Source organism: Zalophus californianus, chromosome 8, assembly GCF_009762305.2.
Source record: "Zalophus californianus isolate mZalCal1 chromosome 8, mZalCal1.pri.v2, whole genome shotgun sequence".
NCBI lineage: Eukaryota > Metazoa > Chordata > Mammalia > Carnivora > Otariidae > Zalophus > Zalophus californianus.
Genome location: NC_045602.1, coordinates 53,471,887 through 53,499,259, shown reverse-complemented (window position 1 = coordinate 53,499,259; position 27,373 = coordinate 53,471,887). Strand labels below are relative to the sequence as shown.

Genomic DNA, 27,373 nt, shown 5'->3' with positions numbered 1-27,373 from the left:
GAGCTGAAGGCAGACGCTTAACCCACTGAGCCACCCAGATGCCCCTCCATCCCTATCTTAATATCGATACTTTTGGGAACCAGAATTCCAGAAATACAATGTGCCACTGCTATTTCCCTCTTATTGTGATATTGTCTGTGAACTACTGTCTCTGAATTATTATAGAAAATGAGAAAGAAGGGTAATTTACTATGTTGGATATCTGAAAAAGCAAGTACCTCTATGGTAGAAAGATAACTGACCAAATTTCTGGCATGGCATGGATTATAAATCTCTGAGTCAGGAGAAGCCAGTGGAAGAAGAACCAAAGCAGTTTCTCATCTTTTTTTTTCCTTAGAGATTCTGCTTCACAAAATAAAGCCTGAGCATACTAAGGCAGCTTTTCCCTCAATTCAGCCTGCTGTGTCTTCTACCAATGGAAATTCTGTCTACGTTCTGGAACTTGGTTCTTTTATTAGTTTTCAGCATTATGACTACTTTTTGGGGGGAAGGGGGAGAGAGGGAGAGAGAAAATCTTAAGCAGGCTCCACACCCAGTGCAGAGCCCACAGTGGGGCTCATTCTTACAACCCTGAGATCATGACTTGAGCCGAAACCAAGAGTCAGACACTTAATCTAGTGAGATATCCAGGCACCCCTAACCAGATACCATTTTTAAGCCAGAAATTGTTGAGTATTTTTTTAACAAGATAAAAATCCAGTAAAGATAGTTTCAAATATTTCACAAAAATCTAAGCCATTTTAGAGTATTTTTATAAGCATTCTCCTTACTTATTTCTGTATTAAAAAAAAGTAAATAAATTAAATGAGGGAAAATGAACTGCTTCACACATTATGCAAAGAAGGAACCATGAGAAATAAAGAACAAACATTAACATATCCCTGGATAAAATCCACGTGTACAGAAGATGATTCAGGATGTTATAAATAACTCATATGAGGTAAAGCAAACATTGCAATATTTATGTATCAGTCTCTGAAAAAGGGGCATATTTTATTAATCCTCAAGTTCCTTAGCAGATTAACAATAAAAGCTTTGTATATATTATCAATAAGTCCAACTGCTGGGCCCAAAGAAAATTCTAATTATTTTAAGGTGAGTTTGCTTCTTTTTCATCTGATTCATCATCCATAACCTAAAACCAAGAAAAAAAAAAAGAACTTAAGAATTAAGAAAAAGATTAGAAATTGCTATTTCCCTGATTATACCATTACTTGCTTACCTGAAATACTCTACTCTATAATAATGCATGTCAATCCAATAAGACCAAGTCTATCAACAGCCCCCAAAACACAAGTTTGTCTCATAACCTGGTATCATAACAACATAAAAGCAAATTTAATATTGCAAATTAATTAAGCATTGGTCTCTTTTTCTTGTCCCAAAAAAATCTTCCAGGAGCAGAGTCTCAGCTGGACACTGACTATTACAATTAATTAACTGGTATTTCCTAGCCACAAGACTAATATAACTTTTTTTTTCCCAAAAACATTCTATTTACTTAAATATATTCTTAGGAGCTACACCAAACTATTATAAAAATATATATTAGAAAGATGAATCCCTAAAAAAAGTAAAGAAATAAAATATCATACTAGCAACTAATTATTTTGGTCTTACTCAGATAAAAATTCATTTTAAATCTCAGAAAAATGTGAGGACCTTCATTTCTAATAAGTTAAATTATTAGAAAAATACTAATGAATACCTGATTTAAAAATGAAAAGAGTAATCTTTTTTTTAAAGATTTATTTGAGAAAGAAAGCATGCGGGAGGGGGGGTTGAGGGGGAGTGGGGGGAGGGGCAGAGGGAGAGAATCTCAAGCAGACTCCCAGCTGAGCGTGGAGCCCATGCCAGGCTCGATCTTATGACACCAAGATCAGACTTGAGCCAAAACCAAGAGTCGGACGCGTAACCAACTACACCACCCAGGTGCCCCAAGATTAGTATCTTTTCGTGAGTTAATATATTACTCAGAAAATAAAGAATTGTCCTTCAGAGAGGAAAAGAGTTATATAAACTCATGAATTTTTTTTTCAACATACCTACTATAATTAAACACCAATTCAGGTTTATAACCTGACTACCAATTCATCACCCCACCCTGGACAAGTGAACAAATGTTCCTTTGTCAATTCACCAAAGTGTCAAGTAATGTAATTCTTTAAAGAGGCATATGGGCCCCTGGGTGGCTCAGTTGGTTAGGCGACTGCCTTCGGCTCAGGTCATGATCCTGGAGTCCCAGGATCAAGTCCCACATCGGGCTCCCTGCTCAGTAAGGAGTCTGCTTCTCCCTCTGACCCTCTTCCCTCTCGAGCTTTCTATCTCTCATTCTCTCTCTCTCAAATAAATAAATAAAATCTTTAAAAAAAAAAATAAAGAGGCATATAAGGCATAGAGAAAACTATGAAACAAAAATAAGTTTGTTTCTTTAAATCTGGAAGAATTTGGTTCTGATCTGAGACTATCATGGAAAAATAATTCTCTCATATTTTCTCTTCTGAGTTGAGTAAAAATAGATATTTACTTCTAAGGAACTGATATTTTATAATTAATCTCAGCAACACACAATCCAAAGAATTTTGTCAATCAATTCCTATTTTAGGCAGAACATTCCTAAATTTGGAAACATTCTTCCAAATACTTATTTAATACAAAGAATGTATACAACATGTACAACACACAGGGCTAAATGTTGGAGAGGAACACAAAGACCTGGATATGATGACAAGTCTCTCAAGGAACTTACCCATAAACATAAATCTGAAACAGACACACTGAAAGAGGCTTTGGACCGAAGCAGAGCCTAAGTCCACGGAGAAGACCAATAAGGCCTTCAAAGAGAAGATGCCATGTATTGTACCGAAAGGACAGATTTTAGTACTACCCAGAGATGAGTGGTTCCCAAAGGAGCTGAGGAGATGCCCTCGCCCTAAAGGCACAGAATGATCTGAAGAGTTTTTTCAAATTTCTCATTTCCATACATTCTTTTTTCCTCCTTGATAATCTCCTTCCATAAGGCCAACCCTCTTGGTTGAGAATTGCTGCAATGAAGGTCACTATTTACTGCTTAGAAGGATCTGTGCTATATTCCTGAGGTACCTTGGGGCAGAAAAAAATGCTGCTATCAGGCTACAACTCCACTCAGTACTCTGACTGTACAACAAAGTATGATTTCTTGATGAGTTTCTTGCCTGGATGAGCATGATGCAGTGGAGCTCTTCCACTGAGGACTTCCAACTCTCATCTATGAAATTCACGTTTTGAATCCCCTTTTCATAATTTTTCTACAATTGGAGCAGCAGTATGACCTCTGAGTCTCCATTTCCTTACGTACAAAATGGGAACAACTTACTCGATACTGTGTTGTGAAAAGATTAAAGGAGTAATATTTGTAAGAAGGCCTGGCAAATAGTAGGTATTCATAACACTCAAGTGGATTCTAAAATAAGGACTCTTCAAGTCTGATAATAATTTAACACTGAGATCCAGCCCCTGAAGAATAGGTCAGGTCATGAATTTCTTCTTTTTATCCCCAAATATTTAGTTTAATATTGAATCTCAACTGTCATATAATATTGGCAGACCTGTTCTACACCCTCTACTTCTGGAATATAAAACTGCAGCATGTTCTGAATTCCATTTTTCAGAGTAATGATTGAACTGGGGCAGCTGGTGCAAGAACCTTGGAGTTTCAGCTGTACAATGCCATCTTCAAAGCCTTTATAGATAACGTCTCCTCCATCTTCCTGAACGGTTGGCCTGTGGTCACAGAATATTCGTTATGTATGTAAAAGAACTGAAGTTTCCATCAAAAATATTTAAAACAACCCAGGGCTTAGATTTATATTGGTAAAATTCACAAAGTTAGAGCTACTTATACAATAGAGAACAAGAAATTTAGCTAGTCTCATTTGTAACCTTTTTAAAAATTTCAGATAAAATGCCAAAATTCATTCATACAAATATTTGCCTCACTTATTATATTTAATCCTGCTTATTAATAATCTTTTTAGGGATTTAAGATCTCAAATGTCCTAATAATTACAGCAATTACCTAAGATAATACTCATTTCTTTTGAATGAACAGAGGCCGACTAATATGACACATGCTGAATTTTTTTTTTGCCAGATAAACTTTGCCTCGAAATATAACATTAATACAGAAAAATGCACAAATCACGTATGATCAATTAAATGAATTTTTACAAAGTGAACACACATTTGTCCCAGGCCAAGACACAAAGCTAGCACCCCAGAAGTCCCCCTTGTGCCTCCTGGCAATCAAAGGTAACCATTTCCTAATTGCTATTACCATTGATTAGTTCTGCCTGTTTTGTAACTTTATAATTTATAAATATAAATTCCATTTAAAAAACGTATAGCATTTACTCTTTCATATTTGGCTTATTTTGCTCTTTATGAGATTCTTCCACATCGTCACATAGTATTCCATTAAGCGAAAATGCCAGAATTTATCCCTGTTGTTGTGGCTGGACTTTTGGGTTAAAATCAGATTTTGGCTTTTACAAACAGTGCAGCTGTGAAGATTCTTGCAGATGTCTTTTGGTAGACATATATATGACTATTGGGAATACACCTGAGCATGGAATTGCTGGATCAAGAATGTACATATATTCACATTTAGTAGATACAAACAGTTGCCCTCTGCCCAGGTTCTCATACTCTAGCCTCACACCAAAATCAGCAAAATGACCCACGGGAAGCCTTCATGAGCTTCCCTCCTCTATAGGATCTTGTGTGCTTTGGCAGCTCTCTATGGTTTACAGACAAAAAAAAATGTATTGTATTTTATTGCATTTCTGGGAGTTCTCACCAGGACCATTGGTCTGCTACAAGCAAAAGTGGAAGCCTGTGGTTCTCCACTCATTTAAATTTATTCTTTATGGGCATAGCCTGAAAAAAAGTACTTCTTCTCTTCTCACAATCTACCCAAACACTGTTTAACTCATTTTTTTATTTTAAGAAATTTGGTATTATAACAATATCAAACCTAGATGGTGTCTGTGAAAGATAAACTCCTTCACTGTGTTTAGACAGACTGTCTTAAAATTTTGAGTGAGTATACAGAATGTACAGGCTTTAAATTCAACTGCCATGGTTACCTATTACAGTTTACATTCACTTCTACTTATTTATTCGAGTTTTTTTTCCTCACAGACAACTAAAAGTATACTGCTATAATGAAAATTGCCTCTGCAGTATATTTGATTTTGGGCAGAATGAGCACATACCGTATTCTAGTATCTAACAATTCCTTAATCATTGCCACAACTTCATCATCTTCTTCAGATCCTAGAAACAATTACAAATAAAATAAATCAACGGTAGAAATTTTATATCCATGCAAATACAAGTATTAAAACAGGATGATTTTAACTTAATGTCTCATTAAAAAAATAATAAAAGCATAGAACATGTAACTGGGTATGGTGATATAAGGGAAATGGAGATGATAGTTGGGAAGATGGAAAGATCATTCGATTCTCTGAAGAAAAACTTTTTTTTTTTAAAGATTTATTTGAGGGAGGGAGAGAGAAGGTGCACATGCACGGGAGAGAGGGGCAGAGGGAGAGGGAAAGAGAGTCTCAAGCGGACTCCGCACTGACTGCAGAGCCCGGCGTTGGGCTCAATCCCATGACACTGAGGATCACAACCTGAGCCGAGGTCATGAGTCTGTCACTCAACTAACTGTGCCACCCAGGAACCCCTTGATTCTCTGAAGAAAAATTAAGGAGCACTGGTCAACTCAACACTTGGCAATAAAGGTGAGTAACTGACATAACTCGATCTACTAATGATGTCAGGGTTTGAATTTTTTTGGTTTGTAAACTTTCATCATCCTCGAGGATTGAGAAATGGTAGAGAAAAAAAATTGCCTGGATTCTGATGGAAAGTTTGAGACACAAAGGCACACCTACCTTGTAAGTTAACTTACATTTTTAATTTTTCAATTTAGTGGTTTTCAAAATGATAACCATACTAAATATAGATATAAACCTTATGGAAATTTTCAAAATGTTAAAAAATCAGTTTTTTTCATTTTGTGTCATTTTTGTTTTCTTTTACTTTATAAAGTTATATACTGATCTTCATTAACACCTTTTTTATGGGTTTAAAATTTTTTTGAGAAATTTACCTTTAGGAAAACTAAAAATACAGATAATTCAAATTATAATACATACTAGAGTTCTGACAACAATGTAAGTAACAATTATCAATATTAAATTATATTAACTTTGAGTCTTTTTTAATAAAAGAAATAAAATATAATAAAATTAAAATCTCTTATGTCAAGACACCTGGGTGACTCAGTCAGTTGAGCATTGGACTCTTGGTTTCAGCTCAAGTCATGATCTCATGGGTCATGAGATCGAGCCCACATCAGGCTCCACACTCAGCAAGGAGTCTGCTGGAAAGATTCTCTCCCTCTGCCCCTCCCCACACGTGAGCGTGCACGCTCTCACTCTAAATAAATAAATCTTTTAAAAAATTCTCTTATGCCAGCAAACCTAAGTTCCATTCCCCACTATCATTCCATAAACAACCACTATCATAGTGTAGCACATATCTTTCTAGTACATTTACATTAAATTTACATGTGCAAATTTACACAGATCACATACATACACTGTTCTATATCTTTTTTCTATTTAATATATCTAAAAGGCCTTTCCATATCAGCATATATAGATATGCCTCAATTTTTAAAATAGGTACACAGTAATTGTATGGATTTTTTTTCTTTTCTTTTTTTTTTTAAAGATTTTATTTATTTATTTGAGAGAGAGAGAATGAGAGATAGAGAGCACGAGAGGGAAGAGGGTCAGAGGGAGAAGCAGACTCCCCACTGAGCAGGGAGCCCGATGCGGGACTCGATCCCACGACTCCAGGATCATGACCTGAGCCGAAGGCAGTCACCTAATCAACTGAGCCACCCAGGTGCCCTAGATTTCTTTTCATTTAGCTAATTTCTCAATTATTTCAGTTGTTTCCAATTTGTTACTATTTCTAACAATCTGAAGCATACATGCTTAAGTGTACTTTTGTAACATCTAAGATATTGCAACATCACATATCTACATATCTATGAGATAAACTCCTAGTGGTGGGATATTTGGGTCAACAGGCTTGTGTATTTTTTTTAATTTTTTTTAAAGATTTTATTTATTTGAGAGAGAGAGAATGAGAGATAGCACGAGAGGGAAGAGGGTCAGAGGGAGAAGCAGACTCCCTGCTGAGCAGGGAGCCCGATGTGGGACTCGATCCCGGGACTCCAGGATCATGACCTGAGCCTAAGGCAGTCACTTAACCAACTGAGCCACCCAGGCGCCCAAGGCTTGTGTATTTTTTAATCTGGAGAGGTGTAGTCAAGTGGCTCTACAAACATTCTATCAATTTTATGTATTATATACCCACCAAAAACAAATAGAATTGTTTGAGATATTATTTCAAGTTTGCATAAATGGTATATATGTAAAAGCATGTAAATAAATGTACCCTTCAATTTTCCTTAATCAGTTAGTATTTTCTTTTATATCTTTTCACATTGGTATCTCCAAATCTAGTTCACTCCTTTTAATTGCTGATGTATTTTTAAAATATTTCAATGAACATGCTTCATGTATTATTTTGTGTACATTTACAGGACTCATTTAGGATATATATCTAGAAGTGGAATTGTTCATCTAAAGATGACAGTACAAATTTTTGTGTGTACATGTATATGCACATGTAAATACACATGACAACATCGTTATGATACTAGGGGAAAGAAAAACTTCATCAACAACAAATTGTAATAGTCACAGCTAATACTAAGCTCCATATGCAATTAGTCTTCCAAGTGCTTTACACAAAGTAACTTATTCAAAAGGTACAAAAAGCACAAACCACAAAGGAAAAGTTGAATATATGTGACTACATGAAAAAGAAAAACGTCTGTGCTTGCTTCAACAGCATAAATACTAAAACTGGAATGAAACAGAGAAGATTAACATGGCCTCTGAGAAAAGTTTACATGCAAATTCATGAAATGTTCTGCCTTTTAAAAAACTGGAAAAAGAAAAATTTCTAAATGATAAAAATCCTAAACATAGTGAGAAGATAAGGAATGGTTAGGGAGAAGTTCTTTACAATGAATATACCTAACAAAGGATTAATACCCAGAATATTTTTCAAAACCCTGCTAAAAAATACCAAAAAAAAAATACAACTCAATTTTTAAACAATGGGTAAAGATTATGAACAGGAAATTTACTGACAAGAAAAATAATGACCAGTAAACATATGAAAACCTTCAGGCTCAGTGTAAATCAAGGAACTGCAATTAAAACAGGGTACCAATTATACTTAACTTATTGATTAAAAAAAAAGTAAAAGACACTAAGTGATAATGAAGATATAAGAAAGTCCAAATTCTTATATCCTGCTAATCTGCATGTAAATTAAAACAATTTACAATACAGCAATTCTGTTTTTAGGAATATACCCTAAAGAAATTCTCCACATACCCACAGAGACTTGTACAAGGATGCCCACTGTAGCAATGTTTGTAATAGAAATGAGCACAAACAATTCACTTGACCATAAGGAACAAATTCACTCACTGTAGTTTATTCATATAACAATACTATCTAGCACTTAAATAAACTAGAACATTTTTTTCAAAATGGTTGTATTTCAAAATATTATGCTCAGTAAAAAATGGCAAGTTGCATATAACACACATTATTTAAAGTTTAAAAAAAACAATACCATATATTCCCCACAGAGACTTATACACATAGTAAAAGTTTAAAAACAAACCAGGTTTACATACATCTCTGGAAATAGAAAGGGGAAAGCAATGGATGGAGGTTATGAGGTCTCGGCTACGTCTTTAATGTTCTATTTAAAAATGGGTCTCGGGGCGCCTGGGTGGCTCAGTCGGTTAAGTGACTGCCTTTGGCTCAGGTCATGCCCCGCATCGGGCTCCCTGCTCCGCGGGAAGCCTGCTTCTCCCTCTCCCACTCCCCCTGCTTGTGTTCCCTCTCTCGCTGTCTCTCTCTCTCTGTTAAATAAATAAATAAAATCTTTAAAAAAAAAATTTAAAAATGGGTCTTGGGGGCCTGGGTGGCTCAGTCCATTAAAGCGTCTGCCTTCGGCTCAGGTCATGATCCTGGAGTCCTGGGACTGAGTCCCACATCAGGATCCCTGCTCAGCAGGGAGTCTGCTTCTCCCTCTGCCCTTCACCCTGCTCACGCTCTCTCTTGCTCACTCTCTCTCAAGTAAATAAAATCTCAAAAAAAAATTAAAATGGGTCTCAAGCAATTATGGCAAAAAATTAACATCTGTTAAATCTGAGAGGAGAGCAAATTGGTATACATCATAATATTTCTGGTATGTCTGAAAATTTTTATAATTGAAAAACACCAGTTTTGCATAATATATTCAATTTATGCACAAGTTTTCAAAAATGATGAATAAAACTAGTATATGCGAAGTTCTGTTCCCTCTGGAATTGGTTCCAGATCTAAACAATGATAAAAATCTGTATTATCATGACTTCCAAAATCAAGACAAATGTGAAGAAAAGAAAAGTTTTTTTTTAATTAAATATTAACTATCCAACACAATACCTGCTTCTCCTGAAGATGTTTCCTCAGTAACTAAGGGTAAGCCAGAAGCAAAGAAATCCATGATTGTTGCATAAATATCTGGTTTTAGTAAATTCCAGTCTAACTCTTCACTTTCCTGTAAATATTTAAAGGAAAATGCTACATTTCTAATCAAGAGCAAAGACTAATACAAAATAATACTTTGTATCTTTCAAGAATCTTTTCCTATATATATCCTATACTGTGTAACAACAGCACTCATTTATGGAGACCTGTCAATTCCAGTCCTTAACGGATCTGGTTTATAAGGACTTTGGAAGATATAATCTTAGAACATTCCTCATACATTCATCCATTCATTCATCAAACTTATGTTAAATGTACCATGCCTTGTACAGGGGATACCACAATGATTAAAAGATACTTTATCATGAGGTGAAGAGAATTAAAACACTGAATGAATTCGGTGTTTAAAGACAATGATAAAGAGACTTCCCATTCCTTTAAAGAAAATAGGATAGAGTTGCTTGATCAAATATACAGGATATCCCACAAGTATCCAAAAAATTCAACTCATATATTACTTAAGAGTACTAAAGAAATCCAATGACACAACTGTAGAACCAAAACATGTAACATGTCTTATCTATGGTGTTGTGCTAGAAGACTTGTGGACCTCCAACAAGCCTGGTATCCTTAAGAAAGAATCCATACCTATGTCATCTCTATGTCTGGCCAACTAGTTGATTCCATCAAAAAAAGGCACAATTACTAAATACCCAAATAGTACTAATATCCAAAAAGAGAAAGGGAACATGTTTTCTTTTAGTTTTATATATATATATTTAAAGATTTTATTTACTTATTTGACAGAGAGAGAAAGAGAGCATAAGCAGAGGGAGTGGCAGGCAGAGGCAGAGGGAACAGCAGGCTCCCCGCAGAGCAGGGAGAGCCCGATGCGGGACTCGATCCCAGGATCATGACCTGAGCCGTAGGCAGTTGCTTAACCGACTGAGCCACCCAGGGGCCCTCTTTAAGTTATTTAAAGGAGAGCTCTTTAGGAGGAAAGACTATTAGATGCAGTCCATTTAGATTCTCAGGAGGCTGTTAGCTAGTGGCTATGCTTAAATACTATTAAAAAACAAGTCTACATAAATAAAAGGGGCTATTTTTGTCATGGACTAAGAACCAATCTAGGGGCACCTGGGTGGCTCAGCTGGTTGAACATCTGCCTCTTGATCTCAGCTCAGGTCATGATCTCAGGGTCCTGGGATCAAGCCCCACATCAGGCTCCTTGCTCAGCATGGAGTCTGCTTGAGACTCTCTCTCTCTCTGCTTGCATGCACTCTCTCTCTCTCTCTCTCAAATAAATAAAATCTTTAAAAAAAAAAAACCAATTTAGACACGGTATACAGAAGACAAGATAAATGGGCACTGCTATGGATACAAGAGCAAAACTAGTGAGTTGCCTTAGTGACTGGGAATGGGAACTGGCTCTGGATAACATTTTAATAACTTATTTGGAAGATGGATCGGAGGGCTACTTCAGATCTTCAGTAAATAGTGGGCTCTACTGAGTAGGGAAATATTGGTAATAAAAAAAGAAAAATATTCTGAAGTTGTCTGAATGAGAAAAAAAGGCAGGTACATAAGCTTCAAATACATTTACTCATTTAGAAAAAAATAACAGGGGTGCCTGGCTGGCTCAGTCAGTACAGCATCTGACTCTTGACCTTGGGGTTGTGAGTTCAAGCCCCACACTGGGCGTAGAGCTTACTTAAAAAAAAACATTGGAATTATCAAAGTTATTTCAAAGAACAGAATAGAAAACTATCCTTGGGGTGCCTGGGTGGCTCAGTCGTTAAGCATCTGCCTTTGGCTCAGGTCATGATCCCAGGGTCCTGGGATCGAGCCCCACATCAGGCTCCCTGCCCTGCAGGAAGCCTGCTTCTCCCTCTCCCTCTCCCCCTGCTTATGTTCCCTCTCTCACTGTGTCTCTCTCTGTCAAATAAATAAATAAAATCTTTAAAAAAAAAAAAAAGGAAAGAAAATTATCCTTACTCTGCAAAAGAAATAAATTATTCACTTTAAATAAATAAATAACAAATTATGCATAAGGAAGTCTCTGAATCATCAATTACAAATCAGAAAAGGAAATAGGCAATAGCTGAAGATATCAGGTAGATGAGATAGTCCATAAGAAAGGTAACTGAAAGGGATGCCTGGGTGGCTCAGTCGGTAAACATCTGCCTTCAGCTCAGGCCCTGATCCCAGCGTCCTGGGATCAAGCCCCGCATTGGGCTCCCTGTTCTGCGGGAAGCCTGCTTCTCCCTCTCCCACTCTCCCCGGCTTGTGTTCCCTCTCTTGCTGTGTCTCTCTCTGTCAAATACATAAAGTCTTTAAAAAAAAAAAAAAGGTAACTGAAAGAAAACAAATCTACTATTCTGCCTATTAAATTTCAATACATGCCCTAACTTAAATTATTATTTATTAGTTATGTCACTTCACTTAAGAAAAAATAGTGGGGCTGGAGAAATTCCAAAGAGTAATTAAATTATGAATGAGAAAGGAAATAAAAGATGACTTATCAAAATCAAAGAAAAAAACTCTGTAAGATATAATCACATTTTCATCTAAAAAAATTTTTATATGCCATAGGCTGTATATAAAAGGACAAAAAAAGAACTTGTTAAAATAAATACATAATTTGCCATTTGTAAAATGAAGACAAGAATACCTAGTTTAAATAATTAAATTAGGTAATATATGTAAAGCACTTCTGCTATGTGAATGCCATACCAGCCATGTTGGAAATATTAAACAAGAGCAGATCCTCCCCCCACCCTCAAAAAATATCAAAGAAAGCAAACTGAAGAAAACCAAAGATATATCAGATGTCTCTAAACTGGGAAACATGAGGGATCTGTCAGCATGGGTTTACTGACCACAATCCTTTTGGCAGAAACCTCTTAAAGCCTGAAAATTCAGTCTATGAAATCTTACATCATTGTTTCCTTCTATAAAAATTTCTTGAAGTGCACACTATGTGCTAGGCATCGTTCTAGGTGAACTTAGTAAGTCGGGCAATCCCTAGCTTTACGGAGTGTACATTCCAATGTAGCAAAGACACATAATAAAGATAAACCAAAAAAAAAAAAAAAGTGACTAAGTGATAAGTGCAATGAAGACAATAAACAGGGTAATGAGCTCCTGGAGAGACAGCCACTTCAAACGATATGGGCAAGAAAGGGCTTTGTGAGAATTTAGAACCAATAACACTTTAAACAACACGACAAAACCTTTTACAATTGGTATATTTGCAAGAACAACTATGGCCACAAGGATTACCACCACAGAGGAAAACTAATTCCCCTGCACAGACAGAAGCTACAAGAGCATACTGGACTTTTGTTAACAGGTCACTAACCCAGTCCACTTTCATCAGTCCTATCAGTGCATCAAGAACTCAGAGTAATCCTTTCAAATTGCTTAAGAGGACTACATGAAAACTTTGGATTTTTTTTTAAGATTTTATTTACATATTTGAGAGAGAAAGAGTGAGCAAGCGAGAGAGCACAAGCTGGAGGGGGGGCAGAGGGGGAAGGAGAAACAGGCTTCCTGCTGAGCAGAGAGCTTGATCCCAGGACCCTGGGATCAGGACCTGAGCCGAAGACAGCCGCTTCACCAACTGAGCCACCCAGGTGCCCCGAAAACTTTGGATTTTGACATAATATTGAACAAATGATTAAGTTCAGTGTATACATATCAATTAACAGACCTGAAAGTATCCATAGTTCAAATTTAAACACTTCATTTCTAATTAATCTAGTAGACTTAAAAATGAAACCACCTTTTCCAGCAGATACCAGCTATTGGAACGGGCAGCATAGTTAGATCAACTTTCTGACATTTAGAGGTTAACCAAGTGCTGCAGAACGACACAGTCCCCTGCTCTTATCTGTGAAGTTCTTAAGTATTTCAGCAGATGGGCCATGATGAAAGAGCCCCCTTTAAAAGAGATACATATTCATCTGTTGGTCAAATACATAAGCATATAGTTTATTTGTTTGCTTTTCTTTTTACTCTTTCAATTTAAATTAAGAACTAGTAAAAACATCAAAACTACCAATAAAATCTCAATTATGAAAGAAAAAAAAAGAATTAGTAAAAATAACACTTGGGAGCCTAAATTCTAGTTCTGCCCAGGTTGAGTCGTGGCCCTGCTGTAGGGCAGATACATAACCCTGGACACAATCCTGCACTTAAGCCTCTGAAGCTCAAGTTTTTCTCTTCTGAAAAATGAGGGATTTGGACCATAGTTAATTTCAACTTGAAAATTCTATTTAATAACTAACTTGAGAAATGTGAGAAGTAAACTTAGAGGTTTTTAATAACAATATGTATAAAACACATCAAATTCAGAAAAAAACTAAAAGAACTTCATACATTATTTTACATAATCCTATGTTTACCTTTGTAACAGTGATGAAATCTGGTCCAAAAAAGACACTTTTTACTCCTTCAATTCTAAATAACTGCCTGTGAATAAATAAGAAATAAGAGATAATAAAAGCCTTTATTACAGAAAAGTTTAAACATATACAAAGGTAGACAGAAAAGCAGAAGAACCTTTACATACCCATCACCAGCACCAACAATTCATGGCCAACAATTACCAACTCATGGCCAATCCTGTTTCATCCCTTTACCCTATGATCTAGCAATCCCACTCTTAGGTAGTTACCTAAGAGAACTGAAAACATGCTCCACAAAGATGTGTCCATGAATCTTCACAGCAGCTTTATTTATAAAAACCAAAAAGAATATCTGGAAATGCCCATCAACTAGTGAATTACTGAACAGACCATGTGTACCCGTACAATGCAGGACTACTCAACAATAAAAAAGAATAAACTAACGGTACATGCAAAAACAAGGAGGACTCTCAAAAGCATTATGCTAAAGGAAAGAAGCCAAACACAAAAGACTATATGGGCGCATTTATATGAAACCTAAAAATGTAAAACTGTGGTGGCAGAAAGCTCAATAGTTACCAGGGTGATAGGTGTGTTAACTAACTTTACTGTGGTAAGCATTTTGTAAGGCATATGCATATCAAATCAGCACACTGTATACCTTAAACTTATATAATGTTTTACATCAGTTATAGCTCAACAAAGTTGGAATTCATTGCCATGAAACAAAATAGTTACCAGGGTATGGAAGTGAAGCAAGAAGATTGAATGCAAAGAGAAATGAGGGATTTCTGCAGTAATAAAAATGTTCTGTATTTTTATTTTAGTGGTGGTTACTGTATATATTTATCAAAATATATATAGTATATATTTGTATAAGTATATATTTATCATGTATATATTTATCTGTCTATATTTATCAAAACTCTGTATATATTTATCAAAACTCTGGACTATACACTTAAAATTGGTGAATTTCAGGGCGCCTAGGTGGCTCAGTTGGTTAAGCGACTGCCTTCGGCTCAGGTCACGATCCTGGAGTCCCGGGATCAAGTCCCACAGCGGGCTCCCTGCTCAGTGGGGGGTCTGCTTCTCCCTCTGACCCTCTTCCCTCTCGTGCTCTCTGTCTCTCATTCTAATAAATAAATAAAATCTTTAAAAAAAATTGGTGTATTTCATTTCATGTACATTATACCTCAATAAAACTAATTTTTAAAATCCTCTAAGAGGAGGAGGGGAGGATTATAATTTGAAAAGCCTCTACAAGGGTGAAATGCATCTTCCTTTCCCAATCACTGATACATGTACCATACCAGAACAATTTCCTTTTTCCCTCACCCCCTTTTAGGAATAAAAGCTGACATACTCCAAAAAAGGTTACAGTTTACCTTTTCTTTGTCTATCATTGCATGAGTGTTACTGGAATTACTATTTTAAAATTATTTAGGAATTTGTCTGAAACGATGTCATCTGGGTCCTCTAATTCAATATTAAATTTACAAGAAGTTACAAGGTACTTGGCTGCATAATATGATCCAATAAACCCAAGCACAGACCTATAAGTAGGTCCCTTGATTGGCTCTGTGCCTCTGCACTGTTAGCAAAACTTTTTTTCTTCAAATGAAAGGACCATGCAAAAGAATCAACCTGATCTTTGGGGTCATGTCATGGGGACTGCTTTAGGCAAGAGTTCACAGGTTCTATGCTTTAAGAAAGAAAACGCTCAAAAGGAGTTTCAAACATTATTATACATGCTTTGCCACTTAGGTTACTTTCCTCGGGACAATTTCAACTTCTACAATGTCCAAAATAAAATATGACACCCAGCATTGAACATATATCCCAAACATAGTCTGACTTATTCAGAATACAAAGACTGTTACCTCTATTGAGCTAGATACTGTGACTCTGTTGAAGTTTGACTGGTTTTGAGTACTGCAACATATCCAACATAATGAACTAAGAAGTCGGATTCTTCCATCTCACAACTGAGCTATTCATTTTAAACATTTAAATAATAAGCCTTAATATCTGTTCCTGTTAGATTTTACCTTACTTGCTTTAAACTATCATGTCCACCTAATGAAACCTTTAAACATTTCTCCGAATTTTGCCATCTAACATAGAAGCAATTCCTCCCATCTGGAAACTGATAATCTTATCATCATTAATGTGTCACAGATAAAGATAAATATGCCAACTACAGAGATATTACAGATACTACAGAGCCCTTGTATATGTCACTAGAGACAGATTTACACTCCGCTTAAATTTCTCTGTCTTGTCCAGAAGGATAGTAAGAAATAGGTCAAATGCCTCTCTGAAGTAAGATACACTACTGTTCATTCATTCTTACTTATTCATTCAACAAATATTTGAAAACTCACTGAATATTGACACTATACTAAGCACTAGAGATACAATGATGAGCAAGACAGACAGGTTTCTGTTTTCAAGAAGCTTTACATTCTGGTTTACAGTAAAAACATTCTCTGTTAAAACAACAAAAACAAGATTAGTTTTGCTTGACTGAAGGTAATAAATTCTGTGAATCCAGGAAATAAGCTACTTTCAAAAGACTAATTTGAAAAGGGCTTTTGCCAACTAAACATCAGACAAAAATAATCTCTAACTCATCTGTAACTGAACAGTCTTTTTTATTTTTATATTCTTTTAAATACAAAATACATAAATTCATTCTTGATGTAAACATTTCAAACTATTCATATAAAGTGAAAATGCCTCTTGACCACCCCTCCCCCAAATCCACTGTTATCGGTTGGGTGTACATTCACCTTTATGTTAGTGTTTTTTTGTTTTGTGTTTTTTGTTTTTATATAGATAATCATATTGTACTCAGTGTTCTACAACATACTTTCTTCAATTAACAGTCTTTTATTTTTTTCTAAAAGGGGGAGAGAAAGAGATGGGGTGGAGGGACAGAGGGAGAGAGAGGGAGAATTTTTTTTTTTTAAGATTTTATTTATTTATTTGACAGAAAGAGAGACAGTGAGAACAGGAACACAAGCAGGGGGAGTGGGAGAGGGAGAAGGCCTCCCGCCAAGCAGGGAGCCTGGTGCGGGGCTCGATCCCAGGACCCTGAGATCATGACCTGAGCCGAAGGCAGACTATTAATGACTACTAAGCCACCCAGGCGCCCGGGAGAGAGAATCTTAAGCAGGTTCCACACCCACTGCAGAGCCTGATGCGGGGCTCAATCTCACAACCCTGAGATCATGACCTGAGCCGAAATCAAGAGTCGGCCGCTTAACCGAACGAGCCACCCAGGCACCCCAAAAGTGTGTCAAAGAGGTCAGTCTATGACAGTAAATGAGGGTTCTCCTCATCCTTTTTTAATATCTAAGACTATGGACAAAGTTTATGGAACTCTTCCTACTGATGAGTATTTCGGTTGTTTCCAACTTGTTACCACTACCAACAAGGCTGCAATGAACATCCTTGTATCACCTTGTGATATGTATGTGGATGTTCTGTAAGGCTGTGTTTTTCAACTCCACTAATAGCTTGTAAAATCAATTAGGTATTGACCTGGATTTTATCTAATATAATAAAACAATAGAATAAAGAGAATTAGAAAGGAAATAATGTTTTTCACAGGGTCAAAACTGTCCCATCGAATACGTGTGCATGTATCTATCCACCTATGTGTGTGTGTGTGAACTGGCTTGTGATATAAAAGGCTTCTTACTGCGGCCTGTAAAAAAAAGTATGAAAAACAAAAGCTCTAAGGCATATTGTGAGAAGTGGCATGTGTAGGTCAAAGGAAATGTGTTTTTATTAATGAGAAATTTAAAAAGGGGCGCTTGGGTGGCTCAGTCAGTTAAGCGGCCAACTCTTGATCTCAGCTTAGGTCTCAATCTCTGGGTCCTGAGTTCAAGCCCCACATTGGGCTCCATGTTAGACGTGGAGCCTACTAAAAAAAAAAAATTAAATTAAATTAAAAAATTAAAAAAACATTCCTTCAATAAATGTATTATTTCTTGCTCTTCTAAGTGCGACATATAAAACAGCTGTGTGTATAGAAGTGGTTATCTAAGCTTTACTTTCTACATATACCTGGCAATCAGTCTCAGGCTTAGGTTACCAAAGATTTAAATTGATGTAGACTGACTCTAATACTTCTTATTATAAATAATTTCTCTAGCTATCATTAAAAAGAAATTCATTCCAGGGGCACCTGGGTGGCTCAGTAGTGAAGCGCCTGCCTTCGGCTCAGGTCATGATCTCAGGGTCCTGGGATCGAGCCCCACATAGGGCTCCCTGCTCGGCAGGAAGCCTGCTTCTCCCTCTCCTGCTCCCCCTGCTTGTGTTCCCTCTCTCGCTGTGTCTCTCTCTGTCAAATAAATAAAATCTTTAAAAAAAAAAGAAAGAAATTCATTCCAATAATTTTGTTTGTCCTATATCATCTGACATATATCTAACAGGTCTTTAGTGAATTTAAAAATTGTCTCTGACTTGTTTTTATAAAATCATGCCAAATCTAGTAACAATTATTATTTACAGTTCTGAGTGGAATATTTTAGACACTGCTCCATTTTGACACATCGAAAAAAATTCAACTATCCTTAAGAAAAAAATGAACAAGTTTTCACTTTTTTTTATAAATAGTTTTAAAGATTTAGAATGGAAATTTATCCTATTTTCATTTTGATGATTTTTTTTTTAAAGTAAAAATATAGAGTCATTTATTCCTGCCATAGATCTCTCAAATACTTTACTTTTCAGGAGAAGGGTTTCCTAATATCAACTGTTATTTTTCTTTTATCTCTTACCTGAAAAGAAAGCATTCTTTACGTTGAAAACGGTGCAGTGCACATAAAAATGCAATCATTAAACGAGGCTGCCTTACTCCCAAAGTCAGTTATTTATGTTTCTTGGTAAAAGCAAATGAGAAATAGTAATATACCTAGCCAGAGGGGAGCGAAATGCTGCAGCTGGTGTGGGAAAATCCATGGTCCTTGTCTCAAGAACTGGTTTTCCTGGAATAAACTTTAAACTGTTGGGGTTGGGGGTATCTTGTGTTTGAATAAACATGTGTCTCACTGAAAGAGAAAAAAGAAGAAAGAATGTTATTCCAGAAAAAACAGTAGTTAAGCTTATGGACTATGAAGTGCTCATTTTCAAAGAAACAAGACATAAGAAAAAAGAAAATAAGGCTTTGTTGATCAAGCTGATGAAATAATTTTTAAAGACAACAAAAAAGGGGCACCTGGGTGGCTCAGTCGTTAAGCGTCTACCTTCAGCTCAGGTCATGATCCCAGGGTCCTGGGATCGAGCCCCGCATCGGGCTCCCTGCTCAGCAGGAGGCCTGCTTCTCCCTCTCCCACTCCCCCTGCTTGTGTTCCCTCTCTCACTGTCTCTCTCTGTGAAATACATAAATAAAATCTTTAAAAAAAAAATAAAATAAAATCAGTCTTCCTATCCTGTCATAATCCTCATATCATATGCTGAGGAAAAATAGTAAAATACCAACAAGCAACAGTTTTTTTTTTAATTGGAAATAGATTAAATTTGGCAAAGTATAGGATTTGTATGGAAGTGATTTCTTTTTACCCATTATAAGGGATTCTAATTTCACAGCTGAGGGTGGTTTTTACACCTTGCCAAGCAGCCACCTAAATGACGTTGAGTCATTTCCTTGGTGAAGGAGAAACTGAAACTAAACTGCCATACATTGTAAGTCACTGTCCTATAAACTTATCAACTGCTCACTTGGTGAACAGGCAAATCCTAAAAAAGAGAAAAATTTAAAACGATAACGTCAAAATCCAAATACTTGATTTAAAATATTTATACCTCCAGGGTGCCTGGGTGGTTCAGCTGGTTAAGCGGCTGCCTTCGGCTCAGGTCATGATCCCAGGGTCCTGGGATCGAGTCCTGCATCGGGCTCCGTGCTCAGCGGGGAGCCTGCTTCTTTCTCTCCCTCTGCCCCTCCCACTCTGCTCGTGCTCTCTCATGCTCTCCCTCTCTCAAATAAATAAAATCTTTTTTTTTAAAGATTTTATTTATTTATTTGAGAGAGGGAGAGCATGAGAGACAGAGAGCATGAGAGGGGGGAGGGTCAGAGGGAGAAGCAGACTCCCCACTGAGCAGGGAGCCCGATGCGGGACTCGATCCCAGGACTCCAGGGTCATGACCTGAGCCGAAGGCAGCCGCTTAACCAGCTGAACCACCCAGGCGCCCTCAAATAAATAAAATCTTAAAAAAATAAAATAGCTATACCTCCAATGAATAAATTCCTCTGAAAAATCTGTTACATGGGAACAAGTTTTCAGATGGAACATTAAAGAAAGGCCTGCTGACAATTTCTGTAAATATAAAAACAAGGTTCTTTTAACCTTAGATATGACCAATCATTTCTAGAAGCCTTTCTTAATAATTTATTGGTAATCAAAATCTCCACACACATTAAGCACTCTACCACAGTATTTGAAGAATTAAATCTGGCATTTTTCTACTCAGTCCATTTCTGTAAAACTATATATGCAGAAAGAAAAGGTTTCAGAAATACTTGAAGGTAAAAACTGTAAATGTGGGGTGTCTGGCTGGCTCAGTGGGAAGAGCATGCAACTTTTTTTTTTTTAAAGATCTTATTTATTTATTTATTTGAGAGAGAGAGAGAGAAAGAGAGAAACAGCATGAGAGGGGAGAGGGTCAGAGGGAGAAGCAGGCTCCCCGCTGAGCTGGGAGCCTGATGAGGGCCTCGATCCCAAGACTCCGGGATCATGACCTGAGCCGAAGGCAGTCGCTTAACCAACTGAGCCACCCAGGTGCCCAAGAGCATGCAACTTTTGATCTCAGGGTCGTGAGTTCGAGCCCCACGTTGGTAGAGATTAATAAAAAAATAAATAAAAACTTAAAAAAAACTACAAATATAAAAAAAATTTGAAAGCATAATCTCTGTATATTGTCTGAAGTAGAAAATATATGACATCACAACAAACTTTCTCTTCTGACAATGAACAAAGCTATTTCAAAATAGTAATTTGACTAGGTATTAACAAAATCATTTCAATTATAGTCTGAACTGGGCTTAATTAGGTATTTCAGAAATGACTTCCAGGTCCATCATCCAGAAAGATGCCCCTGAGAGTGTCATAAGGGTTATAACAAAATAGAATGATCTAAAATAATTTTTCCCAGTATGCTTGGTATTAATAAGTAATAGATTAATAGGGAGGCAGAAGCTTCCCCCAAAATATACATTAATGGTCCTTAAAGTCAATATCAAAGACTAAGATCAGTGGGTTTCCAAGTTGAAAAACCTGATGACCACATGATTCCATACCACAATATTTAAAAGTCCAATTAAAGTAGCTTAACATGCTAACTCAATATTTATGCCTAAATTTTTATTCTGTGATTCAAGGAGCCAGGCAAGGTTTTCCTCTTTTTGCCCCGGTATACAGAAGAGGTAAGGTCTTTACCCTGATCCAACTCATGTGGTTAGCCAGAGTCAGCCACCTGCCAGAATATGGCCACAAAGTGTTCAAGGTAGTGACGGAAATGGGAGAGGGCCCAAGAGCTGAATCCAAACTCTTATATATAGATCCATAAGCACACACAGGCAGACATTTACACACAGACACACAGAGACAACTCTCAAGGTTCCCTAACCACAGGACACTGGTCACATTTCAATAATTTTCAAATCCTATCTTCATACCTACTTCCAACATTAATGAAAATAAAAGCATGTAACATCAACAAAATCATCAACAAAGCCCATAACTAATTAATTTGGACCCCCAAAAAAGAAAAACTACATTGAAAGTACTATTTTCTAACGCTTGGACGAAAGCTAGAAATTTACTGATTTTAGGTATATTCTTTTTTTTTTTTTAAGATTTTACTTATTTATTCCAGAGAGAGAGAGAGAGAGTGAGCACGAGCAGGGGAGGGGCAGAGGAAGAGGGAGAAGCAGACTCCCTGCTGAGTAGAGAGCCCAATGGGAGGCTCGATCCCAGGACCCCGGGATCATGACCTGAGCTGAAGGCAGACACTTAACCAACTGAGCCACCCAGGTGCCCTTTTTAGGTGTATTGTTAATAAAATAAGGAGGACAGCAGCTTAAAATACATATGATTTTTTGAAACAAACCTATTTGTAACTTTTTATAATATTTTCATTTGAGAAATCATTCTTTTTTTTTAAAGATTTTATTTATTTATTGGACAGAGAGAGACAGCGAGAGCAGGAACACAAGCAGGGGGAGTGGGAGAGGGAGAAGCAGGCTTCCTGCTGAGCAGGGAGCCCGATGTGGGACTCGATCCCAGGACCCTGGGATCATGACCTGAGCCGAAGGCAGACGCTTAACGACTGAGCCACCCAGGCGCCCTGAGAAATCATTCTTGAGCAATGTTCCAGAAGATGTGTTATTCAAAATACTGAGATTTCATAGGTCTATTGGATGCTATACTCAGGAGAAAGAGAGAGAGAGAGCACACACGAGCAAGCACGTGCAAGTGGAGGAGGGGCAGACTCCGCACTGAGTCAGGTGCCCAATGACGTGGGGCTCATGGAGCTTGATCCCAGGACCCTGGAGATCACGACCTGAGCTGAAACCAAGAGTCAGATGTTCAAACAACTGAGCCACCCAGGTACCCCTGTGCTCCAGATTCTTGAAATCTAATGCCAATATGTATAAGCAAATAATTATAGTAAATGTTACGTTACGACACAAAAAAATGCTATGTTCTTTTTATGCACGTGAATAGAAAATATACAAATTCTTGGGGCGCCTGGGTGGCTCAATCAGTTAAGTGTCTGCCTTTGGCTCAGGTCATGATCCTGGGGTCCTGGGATCGAGTCCTGCATCGGGCTCCCTGCTCCGCGGGAAGCCTGCTTCTCCCTCTGCCTGCCACTCTGCCTACTTATGCTCTCTCTCTCTTTGTCAAATAAATAAATAAATAATCTTTAAAGAAAAAAAAAAAAGAAAATATACAAATTCTTATCTTTTATGATCCACCAAACTGTATTTAAGCACAGTTTCATTAGCTTCTGAGACATAATTTGTTCTAAAAGGTGAAATTTTGGGGTGCCTGGGTGGCTCAGTTGGTTAAGCGACTGCCTTTGGCTCAGGTCATGATCCTGGAGTCCTGGGATTGAGTCCCGCATGGGGGGGGGGGTTCCTGCTCAGCGGGGAGTGTGCTTCTCCCTCTGACCCTCCCCCCCTCACGTGATGTCTCTCTCAAATAAATAAATAAAATCTTTTTTAAAAAATTAAAAAAAAATAAAAGGTGAAATTTTACCTGTGTTACATAAGGTTGCAGGCAGTTGGAAAAGTGGTCTTTGTACAAAATGATGCAGAAGCTGTTTCTTAACGGTGTATGGATTCATCATAGGACATAATCTACGTTTAAAAGCAAATTAAAATGACATTTCAAGAGATAATCTTTTAAGCTCAGTTTCTACTTCATATATATATGCATATATATGTGTGTGTATACATATAATAATGAAAACAACAAAGCTTAATTTCATTCTCCACCCACATTATTCCCATTTCCTTAGGCAAGCAATATCTGCAAACAATTTAAAAACAAGAGCTCAATGGGTGCCTGGGTGGCTCAGTTGTTAAGCGACTGCCTTCGGCTCAGGTCATGGTCCCAGGGTCCAGGGATCGAGCCCCACATAGGGCTCCCTGCTGGGCGGGGAGCCTGCTTCTCCCTCTCCCACTCCCCCTGCTTGTGTTCCCTTTCTCACTGTGTCTCTCTCTGACAAATAAATAAATAAAATCTTAAAAAAAACAAAAACAAAAACCAAGAGCTCAAGTGGAAATTTATAGCCTTGATAACGAAGTGTACACAGGATAGTGCAATACCAGTGTAAGAAAAAGAAATGCAACTAAATTTGTGATTTACAACCTGGATTCCCAGACCTTAGCTATGCATGAAGGATGCAAAGAACTACCAACTGTTTCTTTTCTTCTTTTTAAATTTTAAAAAAACTAGGTAATAGAATCACACAGTTCAAAATTCGAAGGGGACAAAATTAAGTACTGTGAAGTCCCTCCCTTTTCTGTCTCTACTACCATGTTTCCCTGGAAAGAGAATCAATACTGTTTTTTGTGGGGTTTTTTTTTTTAAGATTTTTTATTTATTTATTTGACAGAGAGAGAGAGACAGCGAGAGAAGGAACACAAGCAGGGGGAGTGGGAGAGGGACAAGCAGGCTTCCTGCTGAGCAGAGAGCCCAATGCGGGGCTCGATCCCAGGACCCTGAGATCATGACCTGAGCTGAAGGCAGACGCTTAACGAATGAGCCACCCAGGCGCCCCAATACTACCTGTTTTGAAAGGTATTTCAATACTTCAAAAAGTCTAATAGAAAGTGTACTATTCCCCTCCAACCTGCTAAAGAAGCCAACAATTTATATATGCTTTTTGACTGGAAACCCCTTAAGCCAGTGTTTGTAACTTTGGTTATTTCACTGTAATAGAGAAGTACTGATTGGCTATTTTTTCATGGGCTTTGACAAATTAAAAATGAAGAGAAGGGAAAAACAAATATTGGAAAAGGAAAAAAAAACCTAAAAAATTTTAGAAATCAGTTGCAAGTTACTTTAAAATCCAGGTTACTTTTTGTTTGTTTGTTTTTTAAGTAAGCTCCACACCCAGCATGGAGCCCAATGTGAGGCTTGAACTCGGAACCCTGAGAGCAAGACCTGAGCTGAGATCAAGAGCCAGATGCTTAACCAACTGAACCACCCAGGCACCCCAAAATCGTTTACTTTAAAATATATTGCTACGGGGGTGCCTGGGTCGCTCACTCTTTAAGTGTCTGCCTTCGTCTCAGGTCATGACCCCAGGGTCCTGGGAGCAAGCCCCGCATCCGGCTCCCTGCTCCCTGCTCCCTGCTCCGCGGGAAGCCTGATTGTCCATCTCCCACTCCCCCTGCTTGTGTTCTCTCACTGTCTCTCTGTCAAATAAATAAATAAAATCTTTAATATATATATATATATTGCTACCATTACAATTTTCATTTTGCATAAATTGCTGAAGAATTTTAAATTTATGTATGATCACTTAAAAAAACGTTCTCTGATTACTTTTATCTGCAAACTCACTAAAGAAAAGGAGCATCTTCATTTCTGTGACCCACAGCAACTAGAAGGATGGCCTCAGTTCCTCATCTCTAAAAGAATATTCACAGCTACCTCAAAGACTGGGCCAAAGAGGGACCCAGATACTCCACGTAAAGTGCTTAAATCAGTGCCAAGCACTTGTAGCAAGAGCTCAATAAATGTTAGCTACCATTATTAGGATGAGATAGGTGCCCAATAATGAATTATTGAATGAAGTTTAAGGTTTGGGGCGAAAACATTTTTATCTGTGGCGAACTGCCTAAATCTTGACTACGCTGGAATATGGAAATACACTGAAGACCAGTATTCTTGTCCCTGCGGCGCAGGGAAAAAGCAACAGAATGGATGAATACAGTGAGAGATGGATTTAAAGTGACAAAACAGTAAAGGTTAATAGTAAAATTATTCCAGGAAGACATCTATCCAAACATAACAGCCGGGGCCAGGAGGTGACTAACAAAGAATCTTCCAGCCAACTTACTGCATTTACACTTCAAGGGCATCATGAGCATTAAAAGTCCTTAATATTCACTAGGTGAAACCTTGGTGGGCCCTTCTGTTCTTTTGTTCCAGAAGCAAAATCAAGGTACAACACCTACTTAAGTCTTCATTCCTTTTCACCTAACCGACGTTGTTGCCAGATGTCACTGGGAGGTCAAACTCAAAGGCAGGTTCGGGCGCCCGGGTGGCTCAGTCGTTGAGCGTCTGCCTTCGGCTCGGGTCATGATCCCAGGGTCCTGGGTTCGAGCCCCGCATCGGGCTCCCTGCTCCGCGGGAAGCCTGCTTCTCCCTCTCCCACTACCCCCTGCTTGTGTTCCCGCTCTCGCTGTGTCTCTATCCGTCAAATAAATAAAAATCTTAAAAAAAAAAAAAACCTCAAAGGCAGGTTGCACAGAAAGGGAAAAAAACAAACAAACAAGAGAGCAGAGTGGGTTTAGGTGACCGGGAGGAAATCTAGGGATCTGGATTCTCAGCAGAGTTCCACCGCTTAGAAGCTGTGTGACCTCATACAGGTCACGTCCCCTTTCTGGGCCTGCTGGGAAAATGAGGAAATGAGATGAGGTACCCGCTCCCATTCTGTAGACATTCCGATTTGTGTTTAAAAAGCAGAGGGAGGGAATGCACGTGATGGAAGGACTGGAAGGACTACACGATTTTAAAAAACAGCTCCTCCGTGGGGCTTCTGCAGCCCGTCTTTGCGGGCCTCCCCACCGTAGGCACTCAGGCGCCGGGTTTCAGAGCCTGGCACGGGGCGCTGCAGATCCCGCCCGGACTGGGGGCGCAGAGCCGCCTCACGGAGAGCCGCCCACCGCAGGGCGAAATCCCCAACGGCGGGGACCGGGGGAGGGGGGCCTAAAGGCTCGGTCAGGGGTACTTCTTCCCGCCCCAACGGGGCGGGGGTGGCGACCGCTCTGCTAGGCCCAGCGGCACCCCCGTGCGGAGCTCCTGGCTCGTCACCTACCGCCTACGCAGCCCCGCGGCAGCAGCCGCAGCTCCCCAGCCCAGCCGGGCCGCCGCTGCCATCTTAGTCCCAGCGCGCAGCAGTGGGGCTGCTCTCTCCCTTCGCCGAGCGGCGGAAGCGCCGCGCAGGCGCAGGCGCTGGCCGGCCGGGAACAGGACAGGCTCCGCGGAGAGCGAACCCTGCCGGCCGCGAGCGGCGCGGCTACGGAGGAGCCGGAGGAGCTGGCCCGCGGCTGCCGACCGCCTTCGCCCACCTACACAGTAAGCCTGCGCCAGGGCGGGGAGATGCCCCGGAGACACTTGCGCAGGCGTCCTCGGTAAGGCACGCGGGACTCGGCACGCAAGCGGAGCCGGGCGTCACCTTTCCTTCTTGGTGGGTGCCGTGAGGGCCGGAGGCCTGCAGGTGGAATGCTGTTTTCCGGTCCTAAAGCGGCCGTAGGGCCGCTCGGAGGATGCTGCTCACCCTCCGGGCCCAGCTCAACGGCTGCCTCAAAAGACTCCCTGGAGCATCCCCTTGGAAGAGTTCTGGCCTTTTCCAGCAAGATGCCTGCCCTTCTACCATGGGCCTGAGGTGGATCTGTCTTATCCTTCTGTTAGGCTGGGCTTAGAGAGCCTCTCATCTTGGACCGACCCCCGCGGAGCACTCACCTGCTGCGGTGCTGCCCTTTGCTGTATAAGAATGGGTGTTTGACGAGTTGCCAGTGCAAAATAC

At 38.8% G+C, this 27,373-nt stretch overlaps 1 protein-coding gene and 1 non-coding gene across 7 annotated transcripts; one reads left to right on the top strand and one right to left on the bottom strand.

Annotated features, from left to right (window-relative positions):
* Positions 1-941: 941 nt before the first annotated feature.
* On the bottom strand, positions 942-27,373 carry NFU1 (NFU1 iron-sulfur cluster scaffold). 6 transcript variants are annotated; one of them, XM_027623516.1, is made up of 8 exons: positions 26,663-27,373; positions 23,368-23,468; positions 19,023-19,158; positions 14,093-14,159; positions 9,642-9,756; positions 5,256-5,316; positions 3,686-3,762; positions 942-1,135 (listed from the first exon to the last, which is right to left on the bottom strand). In XM_027623516.1, the coding sequence occupies exons 1-8, from the start codon at positions 26,722-26,724 to the stop codon at positions 1,125-1,127; spliced, it is 630 nt and encodes a 209-aa protein (XP_027479317.1). In that variant the 5' UTR covers positions 26,725-27,373; the 3' UTR covers positions 942-1,124. The 6 variants fall into 6 exon arrangements, with proteins under 6 accessions (XP_027479317.1, XP_027479313.1, XP_027479314.1 ...); XM_027623512.1 differs by having other exon boundaries at positions 3,588-3,762; positions 26,663-26,921; XM_027623513.1 differs by lacking the exon at positions 26,663-27,373 and adding an exon at positions 25,682-26,000 and having other exon boundaries at positions 3,588-3,762.
* LOC113938788 lies at positions 7,965-8,071 on the top strand. Its single transcript, XR_003524994.1, has one exon. It is a non-coding gene; the product is annotated as a U6 spliceosomal RNA (small nuclear RNA).

Excerpts from the sequence above, each read along its gene's own strand:
- NFU1 (XM_027623512.1), bottom strand. The coding sequence starts at position 26,724 with ATGGCAGCGGCGGCCCGGCTGGGCTGGGGAGCTGCGGCTGCTGCCGCG. Across the intron at positions 23,469-26,662 it reads GCCGCGGGGCTGCGTAGGCG|ATTATGTCCTATGATGAATC; the intron begins GTAGGTGACGAG and ends TTTTAAACGTAG. Across the intron at positions 3,763-5,255 it reads TTGTTAGATACTAGAATACG|GCCAACCGTTCAGGAAGATG; the intron begins GTATGTGCTCAT and ends CTGTGACCACAG.